Genomic DNA, 12,031 nt, shown 5'->3' with positions numbered 1-12,031 from the left:
CTTCTGGTTTCTTTTTAATGAGAATATGATTCAGCAGGAAGCAGGTCACGAGCATTTACATAAACTGACAGCATCGTATCAATCAGCTATACTGCATAGCAGAGGTGGAAAGAGTACAAAAATAAGCTAAAGTACAAGTACTATAACTTTGATGAACTTCAAGAGTGAAAGTTACTTAGTAACTTTCAACAGAAGGTGGGGGGTATAGTTTTTATGTTTATACTTATTTAATATCAGATTCATAATTTAATCAAATCCCAGTTGTTTGATTTTAAGCGGGTCTCAAAGCTGCCTTGGATGTTAATTTGTTGGCAGATTGTAAACATGGATTTTAAGCAAATGCACAAATATCCATGCTGTTTCCTTTGTCCCGTCCAGGAGGGACAGATGAAATATTAAGCACGTCCCACTTTCGCTGTAATAACTCCTGAACAGTTTTGTTTTAGGCTGAAAATGCAGCTGTATTTGACAGATGACACGTGTAGGTTGCTATAGTGACTAAATCTTAGCTTTCAGTGTGATAGCACCGCTTTGTAAATTATCTTTAATTAAAAAGTGTTTCAACTGTCCCGGCTCTCCCCTACAGTTCAAATATAACTGCTTTAAAAAGTAATGGGAGTAAATGTAATTAGTTACTTTCCACCTCTGCTGTTTGGATGTCGGAGGCTCTTAAGTCAAGCGAGTTGCTTTAATTTGGGCCGGATGTGAACAGTGACTGAGTATTTAAGATTCCAGATTCTTTATCCGTGGACATCAGGAGAATCAGCTGGTTTGTGCAGCTCAGCCCTCAGTCCTTTGTTTCCCAGAGGAGCCCTGTGCAGCCGACAGAGAAGGATACATTTCAGTGAGTTAAACACAGTATATCAGTTTAATATTTATATATATTCATTTCAACACCTCCATACTACACATAAGCCCCTTTGAGACATGCACCATGCTAAATAGATTTGAAAAAGTCAGTAACTTTTTTCTTTTGCACTTCCAATACGGCAATTTGAATCATATTTGCATATTCCCCAAAGCCATTTCCTGTGGCGAGTACAATGCTTCCGTTGGGACGAACCTGAAGCCTCCACACCAGAACCACAACAAAGACTCCGAAGACGCTGCTCTTGGAGATCAAAATGGCGTAGAACAGCTTGGCGGTTTGCGTGATCCTCAAATACTTCTCTGCAAAAAAAAAAAAATGGTGTCCAGTTAGTGATTCAGTGTTGATGCTTTGTGTTGTGAAGGTTGCACAAAATTATATTTACCTCTTATCGGTGCAGCTCCGGGTCCTGACAGGAAACACAAGGGTAGATAAGTTTATTAGTATTAGATATTTTACATTTTCCAAATACGTGCACCCAAACCTAGGGAAGACATTGTAGTGGAGTGTGACATCATCATCACGTCTGGGGTCTTCTGAGTTTCGACTGAACATACCTTGGACCCAATCGGACCGGGGCACAGTATCGTTCCCGTTGAAGAAGCTGACGGTGCAGGTGAACGTCTTGCCTGGTGTGAACCAATCCCTGAGCGGGACCATCAACCTGCTGCTGATGCTGTAGTGTTCCCCTCCCCACCGAGCGGCATCGTCGGTCGCCACGCCATCGGTGACATCAACCCCGTCAATCTGCCAGAACACAGTCACGTGGTCCGGGTAGAAACGGGACGCCACACACACCAACGTCTTCTTGGGTTTCTCGGGTTTCTTATCTTTGTTAATTTGACACTCGTTTGGCGGAAGTGGAAGCACTTTCACTGTTGGCGGGGTGATAGTACGGTTTGGGTCTGCGGGGGGGGGGGTAAAAGAAGCAAATCATTAGAATGGTTTGACATTTTGGAAAAAACACTTGGAAAAGATTCATACCTCATGTCTGTATGGAGAATACAAAGCTAGGCGGAAGCCGGTTAGCTTAGCATAAAGACTAGAAACATTGGGAAACAGCTAGCCATAATCTAAAAGAAAACAAAAACAGGTGCATTGGCCCCTTTTAAAGTCCACTAACTAACATGGTATGTCTCATTTGTCAAGGGCCACGTGTAAAAAATGAGTTGTGAATCAACTTTATTCTCAGAAATCTGACCTTAAACTCAGAGTTCAGACTTTAAAAACTGAAATACATATGGCCCTTATGCTCTTGTAGAAACTTAAGTGTGAAAACAGCAACTACAATTTGCCATTTTACCACGGGTTGTGTGAGAGAGTTTTTTGTTTTCGCTTTTCTTAACGCACATGCTACATTGGATATATCTAGGGATCTTTAGAGTTGATAAAGATACCTAAGATAAAAATGAAGGCTAACTAATGAAGCTTCTCCTAGTTTCTCCTTGATTACAGTCTTTTTGCTAAGAGAAGATAAGCTAGCTAGCCTTCTGCTTCCAGCAGTCTGTTGGCCGTACATTATTAAACTTTTCTCTCATTTGACTATAAAAAAGAATGTTTATTCCAAATTCCCAGCATTGAGTTTGACACTGGCTGATGTCCACCTGACTACAGAGGTAAACAGTCACCCAGCAACACAGAAGTTATTACAAGGACATTTAAATCATCATTTTTCTGAAACCCCAAACTTAACAAAAAAAACAAAACTTAATTTGTAAACTGTAATTTTATCCTACCTAAGACACCAGGTTTGGTGCCACTACCAAAGTAAGCCGGGTTGGAGCTGGCTGTAGTAAAACCTGGCTGCACTAACAAGCTGTTAACTGATTTCCTGCTCTTCACAGAAAGAAAAAAACACTAAACCATCGACTGGAAGTGTGTGTTACTGTAAGTACTTTCAGTTGACTATATTACTCATTTGCTGTCCTTTAATTCTTAAAATAAATCTTAACAGCGCCATCACTGCGTGCACCACAGCCTGGAAAGTTGGAAGAAAATTAGTTTCTCTCAACAGCTGCTTGATTTGTGAAGATCTCACACACCCACACAAACACGCACACACACACACACACACACACACACACACACACACACACACACACAGGGGAATTCACAAGAAGAAAATCTGATGTAATACCAAAAACTAAGGATTAAGCACTAAGTTGATTGGAGGAACAGTTTGGATCTTTTCCAATTTCTAAAACGTGAGGATATTTCTGCATTGAGTACTTTTACTATGAATACTTTAAGTACATTTTCATGATGAGACTTTCACAACATTTTCAGTGCAAGACATTTTACTTGTGACATAGTATTTTTATTTTTTTTACAGAATTTTTTACAGTATTACTAGAACTTTTACTAAAGTAAATTATCTGAATACTTCTTCTGCCACCACTGTGAAACCCCCCTCAAACCATACATTGTAGATATATAACGAGCTACTACAATATGGAATGACTTTTTCTCCTTTTACTTACCTTAGACAGTAATTTTGGTTCCAGACTCAAAGTCAGTCTCTAACTGGATTCACAGAATTGATCTGAACTCGCATTGAAAGCCAAGTCTTTTGTTTCTGTGGCAGTTGGCTGTAGAACACGGAGTAATTAGGAATTATCAAGACTAACTTCTCATTTAAAGGGGGGCTAATACCAAATGAACCACTGCCACCAAATGAAATCCCCTAAAAGCCTCATAAAGCAGCTGTGAAAGACGCCTAGTTTGAGTTTGAGTTTGTTGAAGTTTCTTACCTAAGACGGTCAGCTTAGTTCCAGCTCCAAATTGAGCCGGGGAGAATTAACACAGAGCTCTCAGACTGTGACAAAAACCTTTCCTACTGCTTTTTGTCTCTGTGCTCCTCTTTCGAGATGTTGCAACTTTGTCACACTTTGACATGTTTTGTAGTTGCCTACATAATGAATCCCATCACTCCCTGCTACAGGCCACCTTTTAAACACCAACGTATGCTATAAAGGCATCTCTATGATAACTGAAGATTTTCTTTTTCACAGTCGGAACACTTCTCATCACGTGCAACGTGTCTCTCAGGCTTTGCAGTATCTCTACAGGGGAGAACGTCTGAACAAAACCATAGTTATTAGATATTTGATTGAACTTAATGTTGATTTCTTATCTGGTTTCTCCACAGAACCAATAGTCATAAGCACTTGGACAGCGCTCAGTTTAGTGTGATTATTATCTCTCATATAGCAGACAGTTATTCAGACAGAGTTTCCTTCATTGTCAAACCAAATCAACATTTCTCAGGATGAGAGCGCCGACTTACCCTGAACAGTGAGTTTAGTTCCATGTCCAAAGGAAGCTTCAGCTCCAGTGACTGTGTGACTGCACCCCCCACCAAAAAGTGACAAAACGGCCCATCACTGGTGCTTGGAAACAGGCTGATGAGCTCTGATAGGACTGCAGTTTCAACATGGATTCAGCATTACAACATCCAAGTTTGCTGTTGCAGTTTCTTTAGAAGGAGTGGGGGAAAACACACATTCATTTCATTTAGTAGGTTCCCAACTCAAATTTAGTTTTTGTACAATGGCAGAGTAGTGAGGCAAATTTCTGTTTGGAATCTGTCTCAGACTTAGCGCCCCACTTGAAGCCTGTTTTTGTACAGCGGCTCTATGCGATTGTATCACCGTGGCCCCCTGTCCTCACAGCGAAACAGCATTAAACAAAAACCTGACTTCTCTTTGCTGGTGTCAGCTTTCCTTCCCCCACCTGGCGGCTCCGTATCTCCAGCCTCCATCTCTCTGCGTCTGACTGAAGGCTGGGGGGGGGGGGGCTCCATGCACCCTGACTGCTGCTATTTCTATGACGGGTAAGAAAAGAAGCAAGCAGGAAAAGAGAACTGTGTTTCTGAATACTGCGCAGGGGAAGTGACATCACTGGTCACACCCTCTTTATCCCCCCCAGGTTACCCCACCCAGCTCAGGGGTGGAAGGAGTACTCATCTTGAGTAAAACACCACACATTTACTCATGTACTGTACTTATGTACACATTTAAGGATACTTAAACTTTACTTTCCATGCCACTTTTCTACTTCTACTTCTACTGAGTAATATAGTCAAGTGAAAGTACTTACAGTAACACACATTTCCAGACGATGGTTTAGTGTTTTTTTCTTTCTCTGAAGAGCAAGAAATCAGTTAACAGAAATATTCTACTTTTTACTCCACTACATTCATCTGACAGTTTCAGTTACTAGTTAATGTGCAAAGTAAGATTTTAGCACATAAAACAATCGTAGTTTATGATATAGAATATTTTCTTATAAATAAACTACCTAACAATACATAGTCCTGCAAGTAGAGTTGCAGTGATTAGACAAACAAAACCAAAACAGTTTTTATTGTTTCCAGTTTCTGGACAAGGACATGCATGTTCTTTTGTTAGAGTAATAAGCATAATATGGTATTCTTATGCAAACAGTTTCAATAATAACAAGACAAAAGTATGTAAGTCATCATTTTTCTAAAAGATGATTTTACTTTTAATACTTTAACTACATTTTCCTTATCATACTAACCCCCAGTTTCCACAGAATAGAATAGAAGCTCTATGTATCAGCTCCGGAGGGCTGGGGACCGCCGGAGCTGGGACGGAGTCAGGCCGCAGCCACTGGAAATACACACATTGACTTTATTGGAAACCAAATTACTCCATCGCCGTTCCGGAGTGGATCTGCAGCTGTTCCGCATCCGGTTGAGATTGGGGGTAAGGCCGCTCCTGATGAAATTCTGGATAGGAAAAATCTGATTTAGTTAATTTACCACACTGACAATTATACTTCTGAGGGGCATAATTTAAGCTAAGCATAGCGTTTTCTCTAAAATGAGATGTAGACATGTGAGTCATCAGCGTAGCAGGGAAAGTGGACACCATGGTGACGGAGGACTGTGCTGAAGGGAAAGAGGTAAATGATGATTAGGTTGTTGACCCAGTATACTCTACAGTATACTGTAGAACCAGGGACCAGTATACTGGTCCCTGGTTCTACAGTCTAACAGTAGACCTGGTGTTTCTCAGATGGACATACTGTTATCTCTCAGTGCGGTATGATGAGAAACACCAGTGATGCCAGTGTCAGACAGGCATTCCAAGAATAGTAAGAGGGAGAGGGTTTCAACGGCAGCAGTAAGGTCCAGTAAGAGTCCAGAGGTCCAGAGTCTGCTGTATGGAGGAGGTCACTGGTGATTTCCACCAGGGCTGTTTCAGTCCTGTGTATAAGGTGGAAACCAGATTGGAAGGGTTCATGTAGGTTGTTGATGTTTTATAAATGAATGGGAGGTTGGTAATGGGCCTGTAGGGGTTCAGGTCAGTTGGATCAGCACAGGTCATGTTTGGAACGGGCGATTGCTTGGCCTGTAGGATTGCTGCTGGTAGACTTCTTCAAAACCAAATTGTTCCCCAATATTACTTACAGAAGGTCCCCAGATCACTTCATATGCCACTCCACTGTGTATGACTTATATTGTAGCCTACGTCTACATCAGAAGAAGACATAGTATTTACCTGACAGAGAACAGGGCAGATTCACAATGGAATCACAAAATGTAACAATGACAATGTGGAGTCGGAGCTGGTTGATGTGGCTGGGGAAAGAGAAGTTGGGGGTCCCCTGGAGGAGCGTCTCCCCCCACAACCCAGTACCGGATAAGATGACGAAGATGGGTGGATGGATGGACAACGTGGAGTAACCAAGCATTAGTGTCATGGATTCATGGCAGTGCGCTACCCACCTGGCTCGTTATGAGAGCTAATCTATTATTCTATAAATCAGCACATATCTGCGTTAATAAGCCACCAATTCAATTCAATTCAATTCAATTTTATTTATTGTATCAATTCATAACAAGAGTTATCTCAAGGCACTATACAGATAGACCGCACTCCAGAATTTACAAGGACCCAACAGTTCTAGTAGTTTCCTCCAGAGCAAGCAACAGTGCGACAGTGGCGAGGAAAAACTTCCTTTTAGACAAGGTAAAGAGAGCTCCAGCCCGGTCGGGCTAGAACTCTCCCCAACCGGATCGGGCTGTATGCCAAGTCTCCCTTTAGTTTTATTATATTCTTGATTATATGATAGATAAATCTGACAACTATGCGACTAACTACTACTCCCTAACAATATTCGATTATATGCCCTAACTAGTGTATCAAAATAAGTCCCCAGGTGTCTAAAACTATTATTGCAGCAAAACCAAGAGAGACAAGGTAAAGAGAGCTCCAGCCCGGTCGGGCTAGAACTCTCCCCAACCGGATCGGGCTGTATGCCAAGTCTCCCTTTAGTTTTATTATATTCTTGATTATATGATAGATAAATCTGACAACTATGTGACTAACTACTACTCCCTAACAATATTCGATTCTATGCCCTAACTAGTGTATCAAAATAAGTCCCCAGGTGTCTAAAACTATTATTGCAGCAAAACCAAGACAGACAAGGTAAAGAGAGCTCCAGTCCAGTCGGGCTAGAACTCTCCCCAACCGGATTGGGCTGTATGCCAAGTCTCCCTTTAGTTTTATTATATTCTTGATTATATGATAGATAAATCTCGCAACCATGTGACTAACTACTACTCCCTAAAAATATTCGATTCTATGCACTAACTAGTGTATCAAAAAGGAAAGTCTTAAGCCTACTCTTAAATGTGGAGACGGTGTCTGCCTCCCGGACCCAAACTGGAACCTGGTTCCACAGGAGAGGAGCCTGATAGCTGAACGCTCTAGCTCCCGTTCTACTTTTAGAGACTCTAGGAACCACCGGTAATCCTGCATTCTGGGAGCGTAGTGCTCTCGCAGGGTTGTAAGGTACTATGAGCTCTTTAAGATAAGATGGAGCCTGACCATGAAGAGCTTTGTAGGTGAGAAGAAGGATTTTAAATTCTATTCTAAATTTTACAGGAAGCCAATGCAGAGAAGCTAAAACAGGAGAAACGTGATCTCTTTTCCTGGTTCCCGTCAGAACACGTGCCGCAGCATTCTGGATCAGCTCAAGAGTCCTTATGGACTTTTCCGAGCAGCCTGATAACAATGAATTGCAGGAATCCAACCTAGAAGTAACAAATGCATGGACTAGTTTTTCTGCATCATTTTTAGACAGGATATTCCTGATTTTTGCAATATTACGTAGGTGAAAAAGGCAATCCTTGAAATTTGCTTTAAGTGGGAATTAAAGGACATGTCCTGATCAAATATGACTCCAAGATTCTTCACAGTGGTGCTGGAGGCCAGGGTGCTGCCATCCAGAGTAACTATATCTTTTGATAATGCGTCACGGAGGTGCTTGGGTCCGAGAGCAATAACTTCAGTTTTATCTGAGTTTAACATTAGAAAATTGCAGGTCATCCAGGTTTTAATATCCTGAAGGCACACTTGAAGTTTAGCTAACTGATTAGTTTCATCTGGCTTGATTGATAGATATAACTGAGTATCGTCTGCATAACAATGAAAGTTTATGGAGTGTTTCCTAATAATACTGCCTAAAGGAAGCATATATAAAGTGAACAGGATTGGACCGAGCACAGATCCTTGTGGGACTCCATGACTAACCTTGGCGTGCACAGAGGATTCATCGTTAACATGAAAAAACTGAGATCGATCGGATAAATAAGACTTAAACCAGCTTAGAGCCGTCCCTTTAATGCCAATTAAATGTTCCAGTCTCTTTAATAAGATATGATGGTCAATGGTATCAAATGCAGCGCTAAGATCTAATAACACAAGTACAGAGATAAGTCCTTTGTCTGATGCAATTAGGAGGTCATTAGTAATTTTCACAACTGCTGTCTCTGTGCTATGATGAACTCTAAATCCTGACTGAAAATCCTCAAATAAGCTGTTGCTATGCAGAAAGTCGCACAGCTGTTTGGCGACTGCTTTCTCAAGAATCTTAGAGAAAAATGGAAGGTTAGATATAGGTCTATAGTTGGCTAAAACATCTGGATCAAGGTTAGGCTTTTTCAGAAGAGGTTTAATTACAGCAACTTTCAAGTGCTGTGGTACATAGCCTGTTAATAAAGACAAATTGGTTATATCCAGTAGCGAAGTGTTGACTAATGGTAAAACTTCTTTAAGTAGCCTAGTCGGGATGGGGTCTAAGAGGCAGGTTGATGGCTTAGATGAAGAAATAATTGAATTAAATTGATAAAGATCAAGTGAAGCAAAGCAGTCTAAACATGTATCTGGTCTTACAGCTGTTTCTAAGGTTCCTGAGTTTAGAGATAAGTCAGTGCCAGTTAAAGGCATGTCTTGGTGAATTTTGCTTGCTTGCTTGCTTTGCTTGCTAACGGAATCGCATCCTTAAATTTAGCTACAGCACTATCAGATAGACATATGGTATAGGAGGTTTTGCCTAATGGCGTGTAGTTCAGCAGTATAAACTCAAAAGTTATCAAACAGTGGTCAGATAGAAAGGGATTCTGTGGGAACACTATTAAATGTTCAATTTCAACACCATATACCAAAACAAGATCGAGGGTGTAATTAAAAAGGTGAGTCGGTTTATTTACACTTTGAGAAAAGCCAATAGAATCTAAAAGAGAGATAAACGCAGTACTAAGGCTATCATTCTCATCGTCCACATGAATATTAAAATCCCCTACAATAATAACTTTGTCCGTTTTTAGCACTAAGTTTGACAGAAACTCTGCAAATTCGGATAAAAATTCAGAGTATGGACCAGGTGCTCGGTACACTATAACAAATAGAACTGGTTCAGAGTCTGGACCAGGTGCTCAGTACACTATAACAAATAGAACTGGTTCAGAGACTGGACCAGGGTCTCGGTACACTATTACAAATAGAACTGGCTGCATTGATTTCCAACTTGGGTGTGAAAGACTAAGAACAAGACTTTCAAATGAGTTATAATTCAGTCTAGGTTTAGAGCTGATTAGTAGACTAGAATCCAAGATGGCTGCCACTCCACCTCCTCGGCCTGTGCCTCGAGGAATGTGAGTATTAATATGACTGGGGGGGTGGATTCATTTAGACTAACATATTCTCCATCACCCAGCCAGGTTTCAGTAAGACAGAATAAATCAATATTAGAATCTGATATTAATTTATTTACTAGTACCCCTTTAGAAGAGAGAGATCTGATGTTTAAGAGTCCACATTTAATTATCCTATTCTTTTGCACTATTGCACTTGTGGTTTTAATTGTTATGAGGTTTTCATGCACAGCTCCTCTACTGTCTACCTTTGATTTAAATAATTTCAATGGTCGGGGGGCAGACACCGTCACTATGGGGTTTTTACTAGGTAACACCTGGAATAAAGGAGCAGAGAAGTGTGTTAGACTGGGACTCTGCCTCCTGGTCCCAACTATGGATTGTGAAGGATTAGGTCCACTAATAAACCTGTCAAGATTTCAAGAAATAAGAGCTGCTCCATCCAAAGTGGGATGAATGCCGTCTCTCCGAATCAGACCAGGTCTTCCCCAGAAAGACTGCCAGTGATCCACAAAGCCCACATCGTTATCTGGACACCACCTCGATAGCCAGCGGCGAAATGACGACATGCGGCTATACATGTCATCGCTGGTGAGATTTGGCAGGGGTCCAGAGAAAACTACGTCCTCCGACATTGACTTCGCGTATGTACACACCGATTCAACATTAATCTTCGTAACCTCCGATTGCCGTAACCGGGAGTCATTAACGCCAACGTGAATAACAATCTTGCTGTATTTACGTTTATCCCTAGCCAGTTTCAGATAAGACTCAACGTCGCCCACTCTAGCCCCCGGGATGCACTTAACTATGCACCAGAACCGGACTGGTTGTTTGTGTGTCTGTGTGCATAGACATGACGGTTACGTCATGTTCTGCCAGCTCATAGCAACTTGATACAATAGTAGGAAAAGAGTCAATGGCGGTAACACCCAATACACCCCCAAACATGGACATATACAGTACATACAGTACGTACAGATACGTCTCGCTTTATTAGATAGATGGCCTGCCTATAAGTGGCATCATGCTCTGTCTGCCTGTTGTCTGTAGCTGGTTGTGCGTTGCATGAAATGTCCTGAAATACGGGAATTATTTTATTCAAAGTCAAAGGCAGTCCAAAATCGTGCTACTTTGCATATTTTTGTGGGTCTGAGATGTATTTCACGCCTAACTGTCCGAGTATGAAGACAGAAGATCATCCAACCTAAAACTCTTTCCTCCATTATTACTGGTTTAGCTTCTCCCACTGTGTGGCTGCCTCTTCAGCGTGCCGTTTGATGTGGTTTGCCCCAGGTGTACAGGGTGACACGAGGGTTTTTGTAGGGGAATTTGGGGTTTTCTATTGTTGTGCGACTGTATGCTGCACAGAAATAATGCCCGCTGTCCTCGGGATGCCTCAGTTTGAGGAAATGAAGGAACGCCTCGCGCTCACCGTTTCCACTCACTTTAAAGCTACCCTGATAGGGATTCTCCACCATGTGAACTGATTTATAACTTGTCAAACCGACAAGTTTTAAAGAAGAGTCTCCTTGTGAGCGATGATACCACAGGACGGTGTCGTAGTTTTTGATGCTGTGCTTGCAGGTCAGGTTGACTGTATCGTTTACCCCCCCCAGCAGATTGACTGGAGACTGATCCACATCTTTACTCTGACTTGGTGACAGTCCTGCAGAAATGAACAAACCATGAGGAATTTAAATAGATCAAAAGCGGGTTGAAGTTGAAGCAAAAGATTATTCCTTAATGTACCTTTGATCCAGAAGAGTGAAATCATCACTGTAATTAACGCAATGTGCATGTTGAGAACTTGTTACTGTGTCTGTCTCAAGCAGGAAATGGAAATGACATGGGGCGTCACATGAAGGAGACGATAAGGACGTTTGAAGCCAAATGCAGATCTGTTCCTGATTTGCTGTGCCCTATGTTCACGTGCTACCAGGTAAAAGAGAGACATGTTTGTCCCTGGAGGGTCCTCTGGTGGACAGACTATACAACGCCCTCACTGACGGGGAGGTTGTAGATCGTCCTCTGGTGGACAGACTATGCTCTGCCATCACTAACAGGGACGTTGTAGAGCGTCCTCTGGTGGACAGACTATGCTACGCCATCACTAACAGGGACGTTGTAGAGCGTCCTCTGGTGGACAGACTATGCTACGCCATCACTAACAGGGACGTTGTAAAGCGTCC

General features: G+C 41.8%; 1 protein-coding gene across 1 annotated transcript; it reads right to left on the bottom strand.

Annotated features, from left to right (window-relative positions):
* Positions 1 to 445: 445 nt before the first annotated feature.
* On the bottom strand, positions 446 to 11,530 carry LOC117958226 (M1-specific T cell receptor beta chain-like; the record flags this gene model as incomplete). The annotated part of the gene is made up of 6 exons (XM_034894501.1): positions 446 to 813; positions 1,064 to 1,170; positions 1,254 to 1,277; positions 1,426 to 1,773; positions 3,619 to 3,664; positions 11,114 to 11,530. Coding segments are annotated over 6 exons (975 nt in total), but the record flags the coding sequence as incomplete, so codon positions are not given.
* Between the last annotated feature and the right edge of the window lie 501 nt (positions 11,531 to 12,031).

Source organism: Etheostoma cragini, chromosome 15 (assembly GCF_013103735.1).
Source record: "Etheostoma cragini isolate CJK2018 chromosome 15, CSU_Ecrag_1.0, whole genome shotgun sequence".
In the NCBI taxonomy this organism is placed as follows: Eukaryota; Metazoa; Chordata; class Actinopteri; order Perciformes; family Percidae; genus Etheostoma; species Etheostoma cragini.
This window is presented reverse-complemented; position numbering and strand designations above follow the sequence as displayed.